Here is a 23913-nt window from a genome sequence, read left to right as displayed (position 1 = left end):
TTGGAATAATCATGGAAGTGTATATTGATGATATTGTGGTTAAATCAGCTGCTTTTGATTCACATCTAGCCGATTTGCGCAAAGCCTTTGAAAAGATGCGCCAGTATGGTTTGAAGATGAATCCGAACAAATGTGCTTTTGGTGTTTCGGCTGGGAAGTTCTTGGGTTTTATAATTCATGAACATGGGATAGAAATAGATCATAGTCGAATAGAGGCCATCCGGAAATTAGCTCCTCCGATGTCCAAGCAAGAGGTACAGAAGTTCCTTGGAAAGGTCAACTATTTACGGTGATTCATTGCAAATCTTGCCGGGAAGGTCGACGCGTTCACTCCCATTCTTCGGATGAAGAACGATGTAGATATTGCCTGGGGGGCAGAGCAGCAGCTAGCTTTCGAGCCGAACAAGGGTTACTTGGCTTCGGCACCCGTGCTCAGGGCGCCTAGGGTGGGAGCACCATTCAGGTTATACATCGCCGCTGAAGACAAGGTTATTGGTGCTGTTCTAACACAAGAGGCCGACGGACGGGAGTACATCGTCACCTACCTGAGTCGATGCTTGGTGGATGTAGAAACAAGGTACGCTTTTGTAGAAAAGCTGTGTTTATGTCTGTTTTATGCATGTACCAAGTTAAGATATTATTTGCTATCTAGTTCCTATGTTGTTGCTTGTCAAACCGATGTCATTATTTGCTATCTAGTCTCCAAGTTGGGAAGGACCTTTCAGGGTAACACGGGTGGTTCCAGGTAATGCTTACATGCTGGAAGATCTACAAGGAGGAGGACTGCCCAAGGCGTTGAATGGCCGCTTCTTGAAGAGGTATTACCCAAGCGTTTGGCAGAGTGCTTGAGGGAAAGCCGATAGATCATATCAGGCTTTGTACATGATTCGGGATGATGTTTCTGTGTTATCTCGAATTTATAGTTAGTCTAGGTGCTTTTGGTTCATGTTCTTCACCAAAAGATAGGGGGGCATGTGTTGAGCACCAGATTGGGCAGGCCTGCTGCCGGCCGCCCACCGGACAGTCCGGTGGCCCGAGCCGGGACAGTTCGCCGCCACCGGATAGTCCGGTGGGGCTTACCGGACAGTCCGGTATGTGCGAGTCCGAGAGGAAACTTGTGATCTGTGCGGGATCTTCGGGGATTTTAACTTGTAACAGGGTCCAGACCTCCCCCCCATATATATGAAGGGGTAAGGCTGATTGAAGGCATCCAATCGAACCCAAACACATTTAATCTACTATTTTGCATACCTAAACCCTAATATCAATTTCTCTAGTTTCCCCAATCCCTTCTCTAATTCTCAGTCTAATTCTCGACTCCTTCCGTGCTATTCGTCTAATCCCAGTCCCCTTCTCTAATTCCCCAACCTCCTTGCTGCCTTAGCTCGGCCCTAGGTCAACTAGAACCCCTAGTGACCCTTCTTCTTCACGGGAGAAGGGTTCTAGGCCTATCCTTGGTGATTGGCGTGAAACCGCACCAACACTTATATAACACAGTGACTTGCCATACTTGGATTAGTAGTACCTACTATATTCCATGACCAGCTCATCCCGAGCTTCCGCTGGTCCTTTGTACTGTCCATTTCTTTTATCATAAAGGATTTCCATGATTTTTGCCCGATCCAGCGCATCTGTGGAACTCAACTTGAATTCCTTAATTGCACTGTCAAAAACCCGTTGTTGAGTCGCAATTGTTTTACTATTTTTTGATAAATATTTCACAATTTCTTCTTCTACTGCAGAACTCGAGAAGTCTTCTGTCCCCGATCCGGAAGCACCTTGATTATTAAGAGGTTCACTTCCACCAGGTTCGTCCATACATTCCGTAACAGGAACTTCTCGATAAATTATGTAAAGAAGGATTCCCATAGTAGACAGCATCCATTTCCATAGTGGAGAGGCTGATGCCAATTTTTTATTTTCGAATGTTGTTATAGCAACTACTATAAAAATTAATAAGGCAATGAAAAGGAGCTGTAATATCGGGTTAGAGAAGGAATCATTTAAAAGAAATTTACCCATAATTCTGTAGTGTTTTTTTTCCATCAATTCAAATACAAATTTCATGATCAAAACAAACGAAACATCTTGGCTCTGCTCTCCTTCTATTGTATCGGAGAGACTTTTTTGGTGGAGACGTGGGTTCTACCCAACGAAACACAAAAAAAAGAACATTCGAACAAATAGACTTGATTCCATGACGAAACAAAATGCTAGCTTCCCACTATAGTAACGCATATACACTTCCGCGTTTGTCCCATCGACGAGGGCCAATGAGACCACTCTATTCTATGAGTTTTCATCGGAGCAACATGAGACTTTCTTTTCCTCCGGCTACTATGATGTTTTAGTTCGCCAGGTTGTCTCTTGCCTGCCCATGGATTCAGCAGGCAGTTCAAAAGGTTGACCTATTTGTCCAGATTTATCAATTTGCGAATTCAATGCAAGATGAACATCAATCAATCTATAAATAGGTAAAGGATGGCGTATCACAGGGGTTTTGTTTTCTATTCACTTCCGCGGGGTTAGAAATTAAAGCATGAACACAAACGAATTCGTATTGAAATTACATAAAAAAAAGAAAAGGGAGGAGATGGATCGAATTCAGTCTTTTTCCTTTCTTTGATGATCTTCATCTATTTGAATTCCCTGCGAGTGAAGGATTTCTAGTATGGAGACTCTCCTCTTGAGCGCTATCTAATCTGATTTTTTTATTTATAATATGGGACCCGCCTTTTTAATGGGACATCCCGGCAACAGGCCTACTCATGCATGTGGCCAAGTACTCGACTAATCCTCGGTGCGAAGGGATGAACGAATTCACGAGGTCTGGTTCATTGAGGTCAGCATCACATGAAACCTTTAGCACTTCCGTTCGTGGGCCTTTGGATGGAGTATGGCTGGAAGGTCAGCCTAGCTAGTCTTGTCAATCGGCCCTGACTCGTCTTCTCCTTGGTACCTACCGCTATTGAACTTCGGTACCTATATTCCTGAAACAATACAGACCTTCATGAAGACCATATATTTTTTTAATATGATTGGACATTTCCACATTGAGGTTCAATTACATATGAAAAAGAATCCTGGACTATGAAGCAGCCCTTGTGTGGTAGAACCCGGTCTTCCACCGGGTGGTCAGCCAAGTACTGAAGCCCTTATCTTGATATAGAATAGAAGTGAGTTCACACTAGCCAATAGAAGAAGCCCTATGATGAGCCTAGCCCTGCTATCAATCGCTTCGGTAAAGCGATCGAAAGATTATCGTCTGAAATAGAGATTTGAGGGTGAGTACGTGCTGAAGAGCAAGGACTGAAAGTGCGTTCATCTTTCTTTCTGCTAGTAGTTTCCTGCTAATAGTGATTAGTGAGTGCCCCATACATAGCCAATGCCCGCCCATGTTCATAGTTGCAATCGAAGTTTGATCGCAATTTTAATTAGTACAATGGCATTCATTGGATTTTTCCTATGTTGGTGTGATGACTTCCTGCCTCTGAAAGCTCCGGTTCCTCAAAACAAAGGAAAAGTATCATCTCGTCACTACAAGAGATTTTACTATCCGTGATGATCAGTTATCGTCACTGAAAACATGGTTTTTCATCACTGAATTGCAATGGTGACATTTACGCTGCGTCACGAGGATCGTCATAGAACGACCGTCACAAAATGTCACTAGTGACGTTTTTGAGAAAAATGTCATAGAATGAAACACATTTATGACGATTCTCATATCGTCACAAAAGTATGTTCCATGACGATTTTTGTATCGTCATAAAATACATATAATGACGATCAACATATTGTCACTAAGTTTGCACCTTCTATGACAATTTTTTTCATCATTCAATGTGTGCTGTAACCCTCACAAAAACATGAACTGACATGACTAATCTAGGATGAAATAGGCTCAATAGTCATAAAAGATATGATAAAATAATTGGTCATGACACATGAACCGACATTTTTCCAACAGATTTCATTACAACCATGTCATTGTTTCATCCATAAGTGTTCACCATCCAACTATATAGTGGTTACAAAAGAAAAGGATAACTATATAGTGGTTACAAAAGCAAAGGGCAACACTAGGCCTAGTGGTCACCAGCAACACAAGTACAAAATATTAGCATGGCTTTGAACATCTACCATATACTACCACTAGAATGAAGGATGGTCAACCTGAATTTAACTGATTGGTGACTGGCTAATCAGACGTAAAAGAAAAGAATCAGTAGTTTCTTGCTTTTGCTTGAGAATGGCCATCTGCTCTTCATTTCTCTTATTCGACTCATTTGTTTCTTCCATTTGCTGCTTTAAATCCATCATTTCTTGCTGTTGAGAATTAATAGTAGCACTCAGATCTTGTTCATTCCTTTCAGCATTCTCGATCTGCAAAGCTTGGGCTTGAACTATCTCTTCAAGCCCTCTTATGCGGGCTGATCAGTTGGCTAGAAGTGTTAGTGCTGATCAGTTGGCTTCCAGCTGAACGAATACCCATATTTTCTAGAAATTTGCTTGATGAACTGTACTCGGATAGAACTCCACCCACAATCTCATCTATAGGTTTAGGTTCTTCACCTTCTTCTAGTGTTTCATCCCTTGCAGTTTCCATGGCATCCTAGGATGGAATAAAGCCAATATGAATTTCAGTTCAGAACATAAGCAACCATTTCACTGTGATCAACACAACATAAGCAACCATTTCACTGTGATCAACACATTCAGATTTATAGAAAGAATAGAGCCAACCATTTGATGGAAAGAACATAACAAAGCACTACAAATTCATATATTAGATCAGATTTTTTATCATATTCATGTTTTGAGCTTAGTTAGATTCAATAGAAAGAAACAAGCATGGCAGCCACAAGAAAGCAGTGAACCATATTCAACATGTTTTGAGTTCATATTTTGACAAGGTAAATAGCATGTTTCAGGTTTAGATTTCAGTTCAGAATATGCATTCAACTAAGATCACACGTGCACTGATTTAGCTGTTTGTATACTTACAATTACTTCTTGTACAGCATCAGTATAACCCTTTGTCTTACTAAAGTGGCTTGCCTTGAAAAGATCCATAGAATCAGGTTCTCCCCATTACCTTGCTCTCTCTGCATTAATAATATAAATGGTTTGTACTTTGAAGGTAGCAGGTTGTATACTGTAATGAATTCATAAACAATTTAACTTACCAAACAGTATCTCTTAGCAACATAACTTTGTGAGCCTGTGGTTTGGTGAAGCTTAACATCTCCTCGATTTCGTTTGTTTGTTGCACATGTTGCCTACAAATATTGAAAAAGCCCAGGAAATCTGAGTCAATAATGTTGAAGTTTGCCAAATACACAAGGCAAAAATCAGTAGTAGATCTTAGCATTTGTAAGCTATGTGAGTACTAAAGTAACATCAAATCTTTGATACCTTGTGTTTAGGACTATTCCACTTCTGCACAAGGTTTGCCCAGTCTTGTTGACTAATATTTGGAGGTTTGTTTGCTAGTACTTGATCCTCAGGAACACCATTGAAATAGTCTCTTTTGAGCTTATAACACTCTTGACGCACTCCATCTTTGAGGAGACCCGAACACACTTTTTTTGTTGTGTTATTAGCAACATCCAAGTCAAAGCGAATCTATTGAAGTCAAATGATGTCATCTTTCTACACTTAAGTGTTCTATTACAACTAGTACTATAGATCCTAGAGCAACATGTAGACTAAGATCAGTAATAAACACAAGAATAAATGCCACAGTAATGATTCAGATTTAAGAACTGCTTTAGTTAGATAATAGTGTAAACTGGATTTTAAATACCACAATATTGACTGTTTGAACTTACAACTAGATATCCTAAGTGATATTTTTGGATATCTCTATCAGTTTTTTTCTTGTAATCCTTCCAATGTGGGTAGATAGGCATATGGTCCCGGACTAGTATGCCTGACTCTGAAGCTAGCTTTGCTGCTTGCAGAGGATGTTCAGGTCGTTTCTTCCCTTCAACAAATGCAAGGCGCATTTTCGAACCCATAGCTTTAGTAAGCTTGTTGAGCCCTCTTCCCCAGGTCGGATCCCTAACTCTCTTAGGCCTTTCTGGTTCAACTAATAGAACATATATTTATAAAGAATTAGAAGCATGTTTTCAACATAGAAAATGGAATGGAAATATGTTGGAATTTCCTACCTTCATCAAGAATCGGCACCTCCTGTCCAGCAATATCACTAGCTTGGTCCATTGGACTCATGCTACAAGTTCCCTCATTGGCATCACTAATTGGACAACTTGACCTCAAAAGCATTGTTGTGTTCACTTCCCTTGATTCAAATGCAGATGGTGGAATAAGATCTCCCTCAACTCTAGCCTGATTCCTTTCTTGAGGAACATGTGTATTGGCTGATGGTTCTGGCATTGACCTTGTCGAAATAGATGATGGTCTACCACCTTGGGAGTTTCTTGATGCCTTTGTCCGTCTTGATCCAGGAGCCATTTGAGAGCTTTTTGAAGCCTGCATAACATAAACAAATATATGTATTGTAAATTTGTTAAGTAGCAATAATATTAAAGTGGAGTGTAGTCTATCAAAAAATACATTTAAGTGAACACACAGTGCATACACTAAAGTTGAAAAGAATTAAGTGGCTCAACCTTGGACCTAGATGATATATTCATCACTGTCATTTCCTCTTCCTCTTCTAAATTGGTTTCACTTTCTTCAGATTCGTTGTTCTCATCAGCGGAGGGTTCATAGTCTGATGCAGATTCTTCATAGTTGTTTTTCTTCCTTGCAAGTATTCTGTAGTCATTTTGCTTTCTTGTAGACAACTGGTTGAGAAGGGTTTTTGTATCAAGTATGCCATAAGATTTCATTGTTACAATGTTACTCCTGATATTACTATCCCTCGCTTCTTCATATGCATTATTTGGCATTGCTTACATGAACCAGTTAAGATAAAGTTAGTTATGTTCTTGGCATTAATTAATCCTATAACTAAAAATATGATTTTGCTTATAAGTCAAACTCATCTAACCAATAACTACAGAATAACCAATCAGCATCCTCAACCTTAAGAGACAACACAATAGAAAATTTTGGAGGAAAAAAGAACCTCTTCTATGGTTGATGCAACGGGACAAGTCTTGGGTTGGTGCAGTCGGTTCCTCCTGAGTATGTGAGGCGCACTACTCTGACCTTGTTGTCACGAGCTCGAGGTCTGCGCAGCAGGACCTGCGGGGGTCTGAGTAGCGGTGTCGTCGTGGTCAGCGCAGTGGTGCCATCGTGGCCGGCGGAGGCTCAGAGGGAGGGAGGGCTGGGTGGGTGTGACCCTCACGGATGCCGCAGATTGGGGGCAAATCGACTAGGTGGCCAGGGTAGGATGGATTTGAGGCCGGTGGAGGGAGGGATTGGGGGCGACGGTGGAGGGAGGGATTGGGGGTACGGCGGAGGGAGTGTGGGAGACAAGGGTGTTTTTGGATGAAAAGGGTGTGCCTGGCGCTAGTTATTTGGCCTGGAGTGGCGCGGTAACCAAATTTTCGTGGAAAATGGAGGGAGAAGGTCGCGGCAATGAAATTTTCATGAAAAAATGTCACCAGCACAGCTCTTTAGCTGCTGCCAGCACAGCCGCTCGGCACCCAGGCGCCTCTAGCACGGCGTGCACTCTAGCTAGCTGGGTGCCGCTGCACAACGAGCCCGGCGAAATGCGCCGGTGTTCAGCAAAGGTGCTGGTCGTCGAGCTCGGCGCCGGCAGTTGGCCAAGCACGCCGCCGCCCCTAGGCGAGCGGCTGGTGGCTAGTGCCCCTGCTGCGTGAGTGTTGCCTGAGGATAAGGTTAGGGCAACGTGATGGGCCAGCCCAAATCCATATTGGGCCTATTACAGCAAACCAGTTTTATACTTTTTTTTGACAAAAACATATTGGTCATAAATTAATCGTCATAAATGATTAGCTGTTTCATGACAAATATATAAAATCATCACAGATTATTTAATCTTTTATGACGAAAAATTCCTGTTCGTCACAGATTACGGACAACCTCAACTTAACGATGAAAATACTAAAATCGTCACAGAATAGTCTCTATTCTATGACATTTCTAACATCTGTCATAATAATTTTCGTCACTGATACTCACTTTTCTTGTAGCACGTGCTTGGACTTGGGCACGAAAGGATAGCTGGGAAATTGAGCATGGACTGAACTTCTATTGATTATGAAAGTGAAATCAAACTTCACAGAGAGAGATCATTTAGTGATTTGATCGTCTAAGATGAAATAACATAGTATATGGCCTATAATCTTGCTTCTTTTGCATTCAACAAGAAAGAGAATTGGTAGTCCACCATCATAGTACCTGAGTTTGATTGAATAGCTCTATTTGTAGTCTTCTTGTTTTTGAGAAAGTGCTCTAGACATCGGTTCATCCCGAGCACCACATAGTTTCCAGATGCAAGCAGGCGGGGAAGAGTTTATGGTTCTGAGAGGACATTCTTTTGTTATTTAATTTAGGATTGGGAAATTGATGTATGTCAGTGAAGAATGCAAGTTGACCAATAGCAGCTATGAAGAACAGCACCTGTGCAGTAGGTCATTTATAATGGATTAACCTTGAATAAGCCATTGAAATGCTATCAAAAGATAGCTGTTGATAAGTTATTTGAGTTCTAGATGTCTACAACTTACCACACTCGTTTTCCCTTTGTATCACCCGCAGAGCAGACTTCTTTTGCCTAAAGCTGAAATCTCTTTCTTCAGTGAGAAAAAAAGGTTGTTCTTTGGAGGGACATTCCTGGCTAAACAAGTTCTTCGGGTTTTTTGCTCTGATGAATGTGAGGGCGACACCCTGAGCCTTATATTTCATCACATTTGTTACTAAACACGGTAAGGTCATGTGTGCTTTATGACCAATAAATAAGAAGCATTCAATTGTGGTGGAAAAGAGTTCACTCTTAGAGAAAAGATTGCCGTCGTGGAAGTGAAGAATTCCAGAACGATAGATTCGACCTAGAGCGCTATCTGGTTATAAGTGTTATATGATTTGAAAAGCCAAAGGAGGTGTCGAGTTTTCATGAAGAAGAAGCTTATCATACCATGAACGAATCAACAACCATCTGTTAGTCACACACAGTGTTAGCTTTTAGTTTGAATCATATATAAGCCTTCCTTAAGTGTAATTTGGCTTGGTTTAGAATGTTGCAATGGAATACCAATCTACCGGATTTGACAAATCAAGTAGAACCGCGTAGCTCACACAGCGGGTCTTAGAGAGGAACCACAGCAGTCTAAGGGAAGAAGAAAGAAAGCATACTGGGCTAGCACACAACTCTAAATTCATTAAGATTTTGTTTGATCTCCAAATGCTATAACTAGCAATAAGGGCTAGACATCCTAGAATCAAAGTGCACAGGTCTCTAAATCAGTATAATGTTGATTTTTTCAGATGTTCTCTATTATTTAGATACGAGAAAAAAAGGTTATTAAGCCGTCACTTGCTTAAGAAAATATTGATTTAGTGGATACCTCCCTCGTTCTGTGGGATAGGGAAGACTAGATCCGAGAAATATGAATGAAAGAATTCATTGTAAAAAATAACGATCTATTAGAGCGTAGTAGGTATACCAAGCAAGCTCTCTTTCTTCTTCAATGAGAACCGGGTAATTGTGCTGTTCATGCTCCTGATCTAAGGCACTCTCGCTGTTAGAAGTTAGAAGTCTTTTAAGAAGCAAGGGAAATTGGCGCTATCTCTTCATCGACAAAAGGGATCCACAGCCTACATCATTCATTCAAAGTACTTTTTCTTCCTGACCATACCATTCTCGGGGATCACTCCACATCAAGATAGAAAGAATGCTACATCCTACTCTCCTATTCAATGAGGAAGAACTCACACAATCCAGAAAGATGAGTTTCAATCGATTACCCACTCAAAGAAGCACTCAATACTTTCACTACAAGCCTATGTGAAATAACACCATGTTTGTCCTAAGCATTCTATTCTAGATGAGTTGAACTTGTTTCAGAAGTAGGGCCTATGCAAGAAGAAAATAACAATTGATAAACAACTTTCGAAAAGACAATAGCCAGGTAGCCAACAACATGGATTTGCCACAGACAAGGATCTTGCCACCTTATTGTGAATTCCCTTTTTTATTCAATTGTGTCGTACTCGTTCCTGTTAGGACGACAGTTTGCTAGAACAGGCTCTTTCATAATGAGTGACCATGCGATATTGACTTCCACTGCACAGAAGCCAATGTCAAGCTCACCATAGCTTAAACCGGCCTTCAAAGGTTTGAAAACTTCCTCTTTTACCATGACAGTGTTATAATCTTTCCACACCTTGACAGATACTTTCAGCTCTCCCTCAATTCCAACAGAAACAACAAGCCGTGAAAGATTAATCTTACCATCACAAGCAGGCGGCACCTTCACCTCTAGAATCCAGTAAGACGAATTTCTCACGATCAATACAGGGTGCATTATAGGCAGATGCGGTATTCTTGCCACTGGCATCAGTAGTAAGGGCAGCAAATTCACAGCAAAAATCACCTGGCCATGACCCACGAATGACTCGCATAAATATTGTGGCCTCTACAGACTGAACAATACAGCCAAGTGTAAACTCTAGTGTGCTTAGGCTTAGCTTGCTAGTGTAAGCAATATTGGTCTGGCGAGACATATAAGAATCCATGAACAAGAATTTCGCAGCTAGGAAGCTTAAGCATTTATCTTCTGACTCCGTAGCGCCCTTCACTTTCAGGTCAACTTCGAAGGTCGCAGGTCCCTGGATACCACACACAATAGCACGGGTAGGACCTGCTAGTACTAAGTTATGATCCTGCATGCATGTAAAACCATTAAATAAGTAATTGGGGAACTGGAACAGAAGAGATAAATGCTGAGCAACATATTCAATACAAAACAGTATAATAGGGAACTGCATAGCATAAACGACGTGGTGTACATAACACAAAAATGGGAGAAGCATGTTAGCTCGATGCATTATAGCAAGTGACAAATAGAATAAGAGATATTTGTTGACCGCAAACAATTAAGGAGCCCTGAATATTAGACGGAGAACATTTTTAGGCCCAATCAAGAGTCAACGCTAAATCAGTACTAGCTGAATAAAAAACATGAGGGCTATTAGTTTTGAGTTAAGAGTGAAAGGCTTAATTAGTTGAGCCTGACCTAGTGATTTGTGTTGTGATAGGATAAGGTTGTTTCTATGTGATCGACATCAACCATCTATGATATATGATGGCATTTTGTGATATGCCTTGCCCCTGCTCATTTCCGAGAGGTTGAGCAATTATCTACATAATTCTAATTCTAAAGGAAGCAAAAGGCATGACATTTCCAGATTTGAAGACACGAGCACGGTGACTTGAACGAAAGAATCACATGTAATCCATTGTATGATGGCTCTCTTGTATATACTAAATTAAGGGCAGCGGTTGATGGAGTTCAAAGAGCTCGTAAAATACTATGGTACGGGGTGTAAAGGCGACAAGGAAATGTATGTATGCCTCCATGGTAACGAAAATTAGGGAGGGCTGACTTGTGCATGTGTGGGTAAGATAGAAAAAGGTCATGGTAGCTAGCTGTGTTAGGAAGCACAGCCGGAGACAAACAAACCAATGAACGATACATACCTCTTGCGTAAGGGTTTGGCAATTGTCCCTTGCACGGTTGTAGATAATATTCCGATTATGGTCAATCCAGTCACATACAGCAATGAAACCAAACACATCCAGCAGCCACTGTAAGCCCCCTCTTATTTCTGCAACCTTGGCTGAAAAGACCTGAAGAGTTTCCGCGGGGCAGGTAATGCTATTTGGCAGAGGAGGCTCGTAAGTGAATCGCATGGGGGAATCGCCGCTGCATACGTATGTAAAGGATTCAAAAGCATTAAGATCAAATTCAATTGCAGCAGAGTAGTAACAATAACAGCAGCAATTAATAGTGACAACAGCTAGCTATCGTGTGTATGATCTATATATTTGACTAGTTTACAGGTATCTAATAACCGCCATCTATCGACAACGCACTACTTAGTCCGAAGCAACACAAATCCAATTATCCAAACCTATCCTAGTTAGTTATGGTATGAGAAGGTTAAACTCACTTGTGTCCTCGAATGATCCGTGGATGTGGGAGAATATGCTCCAGTCACAGCGAAATGCTTCGTATTCCCACGGGTCATACTCCTCCTCTTCCTCATCATCATTGTCATCGTCATCCACTTCCCGCTTCTCGTCCTCAATCCTCCTCCTCCTCCTCCGCTCCCCCGCTGTGTCCTTCCTCTCTTGTTTCGGGAGGGTCGCAATCGCAGGATGCGGCTTAATACCAAGTTTCGCGATGGTCGCTGCATTCCACTCCTCTCCGGCAATACCAAGAAACTCTCGAATATCTGGCATGGTGCCGTCCTTCTCCCACACATCTCTTGAAAAACCAAAAAATTCCCAAATATCAGGGAAGGCGACTTCCTAAGGAGGATCAATCTTCTTCTCCTCAGCTTCATCCTCCAAGCGCAAAAGCACCTCTTCCTCGGCTCCCGTCCTCCTCCTCAATGCCTCCAGCTTGGCTTCCTCGTCCTCAGCCATATCCATTGCCTCGTCCTCAGCAATAGAGGAGGCTTCGTTCTTCGTATCACAACCACCAATCGTCATCTGCGTTGAGAAATTTGGTTTTTTGGGACTCCAAAGAGTGGGCTTCACACATTTGCCGCTGATAACATGGGCTTCGCTTAATTGCGCCAAACAACATTTGGCACCTTGTTTTCCTTGCCATTTTGGACTCTTATTCCCCTGGTCTTTCTTCAACCTCCAGTCGCGGCTGGCTCTCCCCTCCCTCTCTTTGCTCGTTCCTCTCCCTCTGGCGAGCCCCCACCACCGCTCAGCCACAGCCTCCGCGCCTCCCGGGAGCACCGCCGCCCACCGCTGCCCCGCCTCCAGCGTGCGCCGCCGCCGGCCACTGCCCACCCTCCCGCGCCCGCAGCCCGCCGCTGCCACCCCTCCCGCACGTGCCGCCGGCCGCTCTTCCTCCTCCCGCTCGCACCGCCATCGACCTCGATACGGTCCGCGTCGGCGTCGGGGCACGGACGCGGAGCGGGGTCCTCCTGCGCATTGTGGTCCACGTGCCATCGCCGTTAGTATCCCGTCTTTGTCTTCCCTCCAGCCATTCTACTACCGTCCGCACGCGAGGGCCACGACCCGATGGACGCAGGGGAGGGACGCACCGGCCGTGACGGCGAGGAGCAGCCGCGTGCGAGCGTCGCACCAGCCTCAGCCCTGGCGGCGTGGGAGCGCGCACTCTTGGCCGAGTCCTAGGGCCGTGCCAGCCGCGGCGGCGCGGAGCAGCCGCGCCGGCCCTGACGGACGCAGGGGAGGGGGCGTGCCGGCCTTGGCGGTGAGGAGCAGCAGTGCTGGCCCCGACCGCCGCACGCGGTGGCGGTGAGTAGCCGCGCGCGAGGGCCGCCTTGGCTCCGGCGCGCAGAGCGGCGGTGTAGGAGCGGCTGCGCGCTGGCACGGCGGCGCGGCGCGGGAGCAGCCGCACGGCGCGGCAGCGCAGAGCACGCAGTGGGGCGGCGGCGCGGGAGCAGCAGCACGGCGCGGTGGCGCGACGCACGGAGCAATGGCGCAACGGCGCGGGTGCGGCTGCGCGCGGAGCAGTGGTGCGGCGACACGGAAGCAGGAGGGCGCGCCAACTGCGTATGAAGAAAGGCCAGGGGTACAAGAGTCCAAAATGGTAAGAAAACAAGGTGCCAAATGTTGTCCGTGGCAATTAAGCGAAGTCCATGTTATCGGTGGCAAATGTGCGAAGTCCATGTTATCGGTGGCAAATGTGCGAAGCCCACTCTTTGGTGTCCCAAAAAACCCAAATTTCTCATCTACGTCTGGGTAGTAGAAGTGTCTGTCTACTCCCCATTCGAGTTATGGATTCAATCCATCACCCGAAATCCGACGGCCCACGATCGGCCACGTGGGCCGATCGGACGGCTCCGCGCCCCCCCTCCCGAAACCCTATCCCCCGCGTCCTTCGTCTTCGTTGTTCCCCCGCTGCCGCCGCGTCTTCCTCTCTTCCTCTCTCGTCTTCTCTCCGCCACGCATCTCCTCACCGTCGCCCCCTCCCCGGCGATGTCTGCTGCGAATAGACCTCTCCTCGCCCCGCCAGCCTCCTCCTCCCTCGGCTCCCGCCGCCTCCGCCGCCCTCCGCCACCGACTTAGACCCGAAATGCGCTCGCGCACTCCTCGCCGCCCACCGACGCCGGCCCACCGGATGTCCGGCCCCGCCCGGCTCCGGCAGCTCCCGCCGCCTCCGCTCCGCCGCCCGGCGACCGCCACCGCCGCTGTTGCCGGCCGCCGCCCCCCGGACCCCTCCCTCTAGGTCCGGAGGGCAGTGGATCCGGCGAGGCGAGGCGGCCCCAACAACCCCGACCCCAAAGCCCCCGTCCTCGCCGCCAGCCGCGTCGCCGCCCGCCAAAGATGGAGAAGGAGGAACACGTGGCGCGCGCGGATTGAGCCCGAAAAATCGAGTGATGAAAGGTATGCATCACTCGAACCCCGAAAGGCCTCTCTTGCCCTCTGTTTATAGTATTTAATTTTCGGAAGGACTCCTGTGCTTAGCCTATCCGGCACGGACTCCCCGTGCGGACGGGGGCGGCCGTTGCAGATTGACAGCCATCGGAGGCGGGCGAGGCCGCTACACCCGGGCGGCGAGGAAGACCAGAGGCCAGAGCAGAGGCGACCGGACGACGGAGTGCGGGCCACGGAGCCAGCCACGGGCGGCGCACCTTTACACGGGCGGAGCCGGCCGACGGAGTTGGAGAGGCGGAGTGATCGGAGAAGCAGGTCGTGGAGCCGGAGTCTTGGCGTCCGCCATGGAGCCGCACTGCCGTAGACATGGCGACGAGCGGCCGCAGAGCTTAAGCCTGGAGGATATGGCGACCGGCACATCTCAGGCGGATGGGGATTGCGGCGAGCGAGCGAGCGAACCATGGTGGGCCTCGACGCCTCCTGGGGGCATGGGCAGCCCAATCAATGGATGGATGTGCAGGAGAGTTAGGAAGGATGGATCTTGCTGGGCTCTATGGGCCAGGTAAAAGTTAAAAATGTTATTCCTCGGCAATTGTGTATTTATAAAGAGTATACATAAAACACTAGTAGATAATAAATAAACCAATATTAGTCAATAATGATAAAAGGGGGGGGGAATATTTTATCAATTGACGGCACAAAACATTTTCCCTAATAAACTTAGAAGTTTTATTCATAGGAACAGGATGGCATAAAAAATCAATATTCTTGAAAAGTTCTATGCAAAACTAGGATTTTATAACTATTCCACATATTTATCTAGCGTATGAAAAAGGAAGATGGTAGTTAGATGTGGTTATATAAAAAATATTGTCTAGTTGGACATATAAAATGCATAGAGTAAGGGAAAAAATCTACGTAACCACGCAATACTCTACTTCACCTCTCCGCCTTCAAAAAACACATTTTAACATTCTAAACTACACAAAACTGAGCAAAATAACCCCTGAGTAGTTTGTTGGGTGTGTCCATGATAATTTAAATGTTTTATAATGACTCTTATATTGGAAGGCAGTGAAATGTTACAAAAAAGCCCACCAAAAGGGAGTAAATTACAACATCAATCAACACGTGGACACGAGTAAGGGGTGGAAATGAGCCGAGCTTAGCCATACACCTACAGAAAGTTTAAATTAATTTAATTTACATATATTTTGGATGATAAAAATAATTATATAGTACATATTTTATTATTTTCTCACACACGTATATATTGCTACGTTATGTGTATAAATATTAATTTATACCACCAATTATCAATAATTAATCAATTGATCCTCATAAACTATCTATTTGGATGACTTGCCAAACTTGCGAGTCAGCTTGTCAGCTCAGCTTGTTACTTTGACGAGTTAGAGAATTGGGCTCCGCTCAGTTTGTTGAAGGCATGTGAGCCGCTTCGAATCGAGCTGAGCTAGTTCGCGAGTTTCGAGGTATGTTTCTAGACCTAGCGTGTCCTGAAAGAGACCATCAGCCCCCTTGGGTATGCGTGGAAAGACCGGAGTAAAGGATTTGGCATCGACGACTAATTAAACCGGTAACAAGCTCGCCTTCGGCCGGCGGACTCATCACCGAACGGATCGGAGGTTATTTGAAGAGCTCACCGAGGATGACGTCTAAAGAGTACTGTCGCATGCCCAAGTGTCGATGCGGTTTGGTTGTACATGACACACGCGAGGCCTAGGTCTACTATAGGTCTAGGTTTTATTGGCAGAATGACCAACATAAAAAGAAGTACCGCCTCGCTAAATGGGAAATTCTTTGCCAACCAAAAGACCAGGGAGGCCTTGGCATTATTAATCTCGATCTTCAAAATAAATGCCTACTTAGCAAGTGGCTTTTTAGACTATGTAATGAAGATGGGATGTGGCAACAGATAGTTCGAAACAAATATCTTAAAAATAAGACCCTAAGCCAGGTGTGCAAAAAACCAGGTGATTCCCATTTTTGGTCAGGCCTAATGGGTATTAAAGACCAATTTCTAAATCTTGGATCCTTTATAGTAAAAAATGGGACCCAAGTTAGGTTATGGGAAGATACATGGTTGGGAGACCAACCTTTAAAATATAAATTCCCTTCTTTATTTAATATCGTTCAAAAAAAATGCAACTGTTGCAGAAGTCATTTGCTCATCGCCTCCGAATATTTCCTTCAGGAGAGCCTTGACGGGGAACAAGCTACATAGTGGTATAATCTAGTACTTCGAATGATGAACGTAGCATTAACAGAAGGGAATGATATATTTAGTTGGAAGCTTCATAGAAACGGCTCTTTCTCAGTGAAGTCAATGTACAAACATCTTGTCAACAATAACATTAGAGTGTCACAGGACATTTGGCATACAAGGTTACCACTGAAGATTCAAATCTTCTTGTGATACTTTAAAAGAGGAGTGTTATTAACTAAAGATAATCTCAGTAGAAGGAATTGGAGAGGGGACAAAAATTGTGTGTTTTGTAGCAATATTGAGACGATACACCATCTCTTTTTTGATTGTCCTTATGCCAAATTTTTGTGGCGTATGTGCCATATAGCCTTAGGTATTGATCCACCTCTGGGGACTAGTAATCTTTTTGGAACCTGGTCTCAATATGGAGGGCAGGGCAACTTACTTCTGTTTGGAGCAGCAGGGTTTTGCTGGGCTTTATGGTTATCTAGAAATGATGTTATTTTTAAGAAAACTCGACCAAAATCCTTTTTGCAGGTTCTTTTCAAGGGAACTCACTGGCTTCGGCTATGGGCCAAGTTTCAGCGAAGTGAAGAGCGAACTCAAATGATTGTTGAAGGCTGTCGAAGAATTGAGACGGTGGCTTTACAAGTGTTCGTGTCTTTTGGCTGGCCATATACGGCTAGGATTTCCTTTTGAATAATTTGGACTCTGTAATGGTCGTTAACTTTGTTTGGTGTGGTTTGTAACAATCCTGGTCTGATTCTCTCTTTGGAGAATTGAAGCCGGAAACTAAGTTTCCATTATCTAAAAAAAAAACATGACACGCGAGGGCGAGGAGAGCAAAATGGATTCCCAAGAGGAGCGGACCAGATATATTGGATGAAATGAAACTTTTGAGTGCAGAATCTTGCTCCTAGACACTACAAAATTTTTTTGATGCTATAATCCATTTTCTTGTTTGCATATATAGATTCTAAAAATCTGAGAGCAACCAAACGTCGCCTAAATACAAATTCAAAGTTTGGAGAGGTGAATACAAAAGGAATAGAATCCCTTGTCCAGTTAATAAGTGTTGTGTATGTGTGATGGTAAGAAGGTCGTACATAAAGAGAGAGCTCTTAGATTCAAATCCTAAGAAACGTGCTCCAAACAAATGGCTCTTTATTCCGCCATCTTGGGGTACCAAGGCATTTGAATATATTCCTGGCCCGACCGCAAGAAGCTAAATGCACTATTCAAGCGTGTAAGCCAACGGGTTAAGAATAAATTCATTTGTGGTAACCCAGTGCATAAAGGTACGCTAACCGGCTAAGAATAAATTCATTTGTGATAACCCAATGCATCGATTGCAAGATAAATGTACTATTCAAGCGTATAAGCCTACAGATTAAGAATGAATTCGTTTGTGAGAACCCAATGCATAAAGGTGCGCTAACCGGCTAAGAATAAATTCAGTTGTTATAACCCAATGCATAAAGGCCTAGTTGATAGTAGAAACCTCCTGCCGGCCGGCACATGTTTTCTTTTCTGAACATTTCGTCGGCACACGACGAGAGGCCACGTTGTCTGGGCTGCAGCGGGCAAGGGACGGCCACGTTAACTGGCTGCAGCGGGAACAGTGACATGATGTGAAGAGAACATTTTCATCGGATAGACTATACTACAACACAAAAAAAAAAATTGGAGATGAAATTAAGCACTTGGCAATATGCAGGGCTCATGAAATTGAGCACCTGGCAATCTCCCTCTTGTTCCCTCCCCCTCTCTCCCCCAAAGAGCCTCCATATCTCACTTCATGTTTAACACCAACACCATCCTTCTGGCTGCAAAATAAGCTCAATGGATTTATAAGTCATGTACTTGGCCCACTTCAGATTAACAATAATAAAACAAATAAAGTGTTAGATTCAAAATACCTTGCCGTGAGCTTGGTAGATACTATCCTGTGCAGCTCTCCTTTGCCCATCCATCGCCGCTGCCCAAGATTCGCCCAAGGAAAAACAAACATTCTTTGTCTAGCTAGGAGAGTAAGGAGAGACGCCGATAATTAGACCGGCACTTCATACAAACATCAGCTAAAAGCAAGTGACCTAGCTGCGTTTAAGTGTCCGTTTCCATTGCAATTGGAAATTAAATTACCTTTCTTTCTTGAGATTGATTCTGCGGGAACAGTAGGAAGACATGTATTTACCTTTTGCTTCTCATATTTTCAATCACTTGTTACTCAAAGAGAGACCCTTTTGCTTCTCTCCTTTTGAATAACACGAATAGTTAAAAGTTGTGGAAAAAAAATCAACCAAGATATATATTTGTGACCGGAGGGGCTACAATATTTGCACTGAGATGATTTTCATTCAGCCCTTGAGCAGAGCAACGAAGGTTTAGCCAAGCATAAAGTTTTGTCCCTACATCTGGATTATACTGTGATAAGGAGAGTCATTATTGATTGCTTAGCTACAGTTTTGCATATTCAAAACTTTTAAAAAATTCTTTCCATTGAAACCGGGAATTTAACAAACTTTTTCCTTGAGGAATAATTCTGCATGAATGATGGAAATTCAAGGTAAATTACCTTCCACTTCTATTGTTACGAGGATGAATCATAGCTATATTTTTCTTAATGAGCTTTAACCTTTTGAGAAAGTGATTTTTTACGATGCCTGAGAGGAATCCAGTTCCGGACCTATATGTTTATGTTTTTGGTTCCAGTTCATAAGTTTAGTGAGACAACTGGAAGAACCTTTGGTTCCGGCCCATGAGATTTAAGTTCCTGTCCACAACTTTGGTTTTTTGAATAGGTTCCTCCTAAGTTTTAGTCATTAGATTGGAGCCAATGAATGGCTACAATTAATTTCAAACACCGTAACAAACCTCTTTGAGGAACTATGTCAGATACAGATCAATGAACCTTGACAGTTGACACATAAGCTAACAGATATATGTCAGATAAAATACAATAGACATTATAAGTGAATAGTTAGGATATATTGTGTGTGTTTGTATATAGAGAGAGAACACACACTATTTTCCTATTCCTTTTGATCCCCTTCGCCTCTGCTTTTTCTTCAGAATCGAGTTAATCTTGCTGATTCTAATTAAGATACTCGTATAACAAAGCTATAATCAACAGAGATACCTAGAGCCATCCTGATGAAATGATGAAACATGGCATACCACTCTGGGAACGTATCCGGTGCAAACCAAGCATCTTGTGCAAACCCGTGCAAACCTACTAAAAAAAGTTTCAAAAAATTCTGAAAAAAATCATGAGTGTGCTTCTCAGCTTACCTCATCTATATATAAAATTTCATGGTCAAATTCGTCTTACTCTAGAAGTTACAAAAAAGACAAATTTTCTGACAACAATAATGGTTCAAATGCATCTCAAATTTGTCTTTTTTGTAACTTCTAGAGTAAGACGAATTTGACCATGAAATTTTATATATTGATGACGTAACGTGATAAGCACATTCATGATTTTTTTCAGAATTTTTTGAAACTTTGTTTAGTAGGTTTGCACGGGTTTGCACGAGGTCCTTGGTTTGCACTAGATACGTTGCCTACTACTCTTCCTGAAGTTTACAATCTGATTAGCCCCAAAAAATGAACGTTTGCAATCTAATTAGCCCCTCTCCTGCAGCGCCACATGCTAGGGGTTTCAATGGTCACAGCCCAAATGAACGTTTACAATCTGATTAGGCCCTCTCCTACAGCAGCGCCACAGGCTAGGGGTGGTAAGGCCATTCTCAATGGAAGCTTTCATTTTTATGTTTCCAAGATGCAGGTAAGAAAAAAAAATAAAATCATAGATGAAACTTTCCATTGTGAGTGCACAGTTTCATTGGTGCAGTTTCATAGGCAACATGCAAGACACAACATGTCTAGGCAACCGGGTGCGCCGGGTTTCATCCAGATGAAACTCATTTCACCTCTCTTCATTAATTCACTGCCACATCATCAAAATTGCTGACATGGCGCATCATTTAATGAGAATGAAACTCCCACTGAGAATAACCTAATAGTCTACAACCCAAATGAAATTTTACAATCCGGTTCGGCCCTCAATCATCTTTTATTTAAAAATAAATATAACACTGAGCCTAGCTATTTTAGAGTTGGATCATTAAATTCTGTAGGCCAAATTTTAGAGCCCTCTACCTTACAAGCCCCCAGAGGATAGGTCCCTAATGCAGAATCGAAATAAATGCCAGCCGAGTAAATATGCTTACTATATAGTACAACTTTCATGATGGCGTATTTGTTCTCTATAAGCGGTTGGACGGGCCTTGGTCCGCATTCGCAGAATCGAAATATATGCCGTCTGAATAAATATGATCGCTATATATATGTGTGTAGCTTCCATCCAAAACGAAAACTGTATTATTTTTCCTTCAGCAAACTCCTCTATCAACTTGCACATCTTTCCTTATGGACAGGATTACATGGTACTCAAGCTGTATTGAACGGTGGCAGCTCAAACGCGGTGATCACATCTACTGCTGGCGCACGCGCGCTGGCTATTCCTACTCCCATCATGGTAAGACCAATCCTTTATAGTGGACGAAGCGAACATTTATTAAGAGGGTGAGGTTGGTTTAGGCTATTCTCACCAGTGAAGTTGCAAAGGATGTTGCATCACTGTTTTGCACTGTAGAGAGCAATGTTCACATAGTGGAGTGGGCCCTGTGAATAGGGATAGAAGGTGGGATAGAATGAATTGGTGAGATCAGCCTTAGTTTTGTCCCTGAGTGGACGAATTCCGAGTTATGTTGGCGTTGTATTAGCAATTTTGGTTTTGGTTTTGGGTCCGCGACCAAGTTCTAATTGGATGGATACCAATCTTTTTAAGGCTCGTTATCATTAATATCTATCAATTTTTTTTTGAACTTTGGTTATACAGGGATCTACGAAAGCGACCAGAAGGTCATCCAGTACTGTAGCGCCAGTACATTCAGCTCCTCCTCCTCCTCACGTCAGGCTGGTTCCAACGGTTCATCCGCCCTCTATCCCACGTCACTGTTCCAAATACCCCTCGCTCTGTCTGCGATGACGCAGGCTCAGCGAACCTGCATCGCCTGCCGTGAAGCTGAGCGTGATGGCGGCGTCGTCATCAGCTGCCTTGACTGCTTCACGGAAGGGGACAATATTTGCCTCTTCGTCTACTCAGTGCCCCGGTGGTTCCGTAATGTGTGGTTGATTGGTTCTCCAACTCAACATACCTGCCTCGTGGAAGATGAGGACCCCCCCGAGACAGTCTTGCGCCGCGCCAATAACCTGCTCGCCAACCACGGTGACTTCAGCGTCGACTCCTACAACTTTGTCACCAACAACTGCCAGCACTTTGCCATTTACAGCAAGACAGGGCGTAAGTTATCAAGGTTCAATTAAAATGCTAAACGGTAGGTGGGCCTAGACCTCGGCCGAGAGGTAAGATGGAGTAAATGTAGATTAAGCACGATTAATAAGCGTCTGTGCTTAATAAACAACTGCTCTATGAGAATTGTTCTCCTGAAATAGTTCTGTGAGAATTTATTGTACCAAAATTGTCCTACCCAAATTGTTCTACCAAAATTGTTCTATGAGAATTTATGCTTAATAAACAACTGCTCTATGAGAATTGTTCTACCGAAATAGTTCTGTGAGAATTTATTCTACCGAAATTGTTCATGAGAATTGTACTGCTAAAATTGTTCTAACTGCATTAATAATTGCTCTACACACAGCAAATATTGTTATACCTACAAGAGAAATTGTTCTAGATAGATGAAAACTTGTCCTAATCGAACAAATAAATATTTCTATAGATGGAAAATAAATTGTTCTACGAGAACAAAAATGTATACACTCAGAACAAAAGTTTGAGCACGTAGAACACAGATTTGTACGCATAGAAACAAAATTTGCACATTTAGCACCTAGAACAAATTGCATGGACTCAAAAAAAAAGATATGCATACATAGAACAAAATTTATAAGCGTGGATCAAATTATATAACATGTGGAACATATCTAACTAAGTTTAAAAAAACTTGAAAAAGAAAAGGAAAATATAAGAAAAAAACAAAAAGGAAAAGAAAAAATGAAACAAAAGAGAGAAACAAATGGAAGAAAATATGTAAAAAAGAACAAAAAACATAAAGAAGAAAGGAACAGAGAAAAAGAAAAAAAAACATAGCATCTCAAATAGGAGGAGGGGGCCCAACAGCAGCCCATGCTAAGCTGATCACTACGGGACATCCCAACAAACGTCCGTTAGAGAAAAAAACAAATGTCCGTTAGCGATGATTCCCATCTTTTGTGGCTCAGTCAGGCCCAAAGCCCACCACTAACATACCTTTTAACTGTAACTAGCAAAAATGTCTGTGCGTTGCAACGGTAGCGACTAATTTCACGCGAGGCCAGACTGGCAACTGTTGTTCCAATTGACGCCGCCATGGAAAGATAGCTGAGGACCTGAGGTGCACCCACGACCGGTTTTTTCCTATGCGTCGACACTTGACCGACATGCACTGCCCTATGCCTTTGTTGTAGGATAGGGCAGAGGCACTATGGCTTTGTTGTAGGCTACTCCTGCTGCCCGGGCTGGGCTCGCGAGTAAATTTGAGATCAATCTAGATTCAGATTAGACTTGTAACATCGATTAAACCGTGTCGTGTAAGGCCAATTCTATCTATCATATTTGTGAGTAGACGGACCAATAAACCTTATGTTATTTTTAATATTACAAATGGAAAACATGCAAGGAGTGACGATTATATAGATATATCATTACTATAATGTATATATGAATTGCTAAAAGTGATAGCCACGATGGTTTCAACTACGATGAGAATTTGTACAAGAAAGAAAAAACACACCAACCATAACATTGATAAACACGCGATGGCAAAATAACAGAGAGAATCTAGATTCCTCGACAATATTATTGGTGCAGATGGCCTTAATTGATAGCGACACTTTGTATACTTGTTGCTACACGGTTGGAGCCCAAGTGGCACAATGATGGAAGATGAGGCGAGGCACAAGGAGACTAAGATAAGCATGGTTGTGAGACTAACTCCAGTGGTTCCCTCCAAATTTAAACTACTAAAGTAATGTTTCAGCCTCCTAGGATCCTCTTGTCCAAATCACATTTCACTCCAACCAAAGACGAATTTAA

At 43.4% G+C, this 23913-nt stretch overlaps 3 protein-coding genes across 3 annotated transcripts; 2 read left to right on the top strand and 1 right to left on the bottom strand.

The window, feature by feature from the left end:
• Positions 1–13273: 13273 nt before the first annotated feature.
• Positions 13274–13816, bottom strand: LOC120695039 (atherin-like). The gene has a single exon (XM_039978363.1). It carries the CDS (start codon positions 13814–13816, stop codon positions 13274–13276), a length of 543 nt encoding a protein of 180 aa, XP_039834297.1.
• Positions 13817–14066: 250 nt separating this feature from the next.
• On the top strand, positions 14067–17674 carry LOC120665251. The gene is made up of 3 exons (XM_039944762.1): positions 14067–14533; positions 14615–15086; positions 17289–17674. Exons 1-3 carry the CDS (start codon positions 14527–14529, stop codon positions 17359–17361), a joined length of 552 nt encoding a protein of 183 aa, XP_039800696.1. The 5' UTR covers positions 14067–14526; the 3' UTR covers positions 17362–17674.
• Positions 17675–21112: 3438 nt separating this feature from the next.
• On the top strand, positions 21113–22385 carry LOC120665228 (protein LEAD-SENSITIVE 1-like). The gene is made up of 2 exons (XM_039944716.1): positions 21113–21291; positions 21655–22385. Exons 1-2 carry the CDS (start codon positions 21183–21185, stop codon positions 22140–22142), a joined length of 597 nt encoding a protein of 198 aa, XP_039800650.1. The 5' UTR covers positions 21113–21182; the 3' UTR covers positions 22143–22385.
• Positions 22386–23913: the final 1528 nt, after the last annotated feature.

The sequence above is a fragment of the Panicum virgatum genome, chromosome 2K, assembly GCF_016808335.1.
Source record: "Panicum virgatum strain AP13 chromosome 2K, P.virgatum_v5, whole genome shotgun sequence".
In the NCBI taxonomy this organism is placed as follows: Eukaryota; Viridiplantae; Streptophyta; class Magnoliopsida; order Poales; family Poaceae; genus Panicum; species Panicum virgatum.
This window is presented reverse-complemented; position numbering and strand designations above follow the sequence as displayed.

What these genes read in the sequence shown, in the direction of transcription:
- LOC120695039 (XM_039978363.1), bottom strand. Translation starts at nt 13,816, where the DNA reads ATGGACTTCGCACATTTGCCACCGATAACATGGACTTCGCTTAATTGC.
- LOC120665251 (XM_039944762.1), top strand. An exon ending in TGCTGGGCTCTATGGGCCAG is followed by an intron (nt 15,087 to 17,288) that starts GTAAAAGTTAAA and finishes TCCTTTTTGCAG; the next exon opens with GTTCTTTTCAAGGGAACTCA.
- LOC120665228 (XM_039944716.1), top strand. Translation starts at nt 21,183, where the DNA reads ATGGACAGGATTACATGGTACTCAAGCTGTATTGAACGGTGGCAGCTC. An exon ending in CTATTCCTACTCCCATCATG is followed by an intron (nt 21,292 to 21,654) that starts GTAAGACCAATC and finishes TTGGTTATACAG; the next exon opens with GGATCTACGAAAGCGACCAG.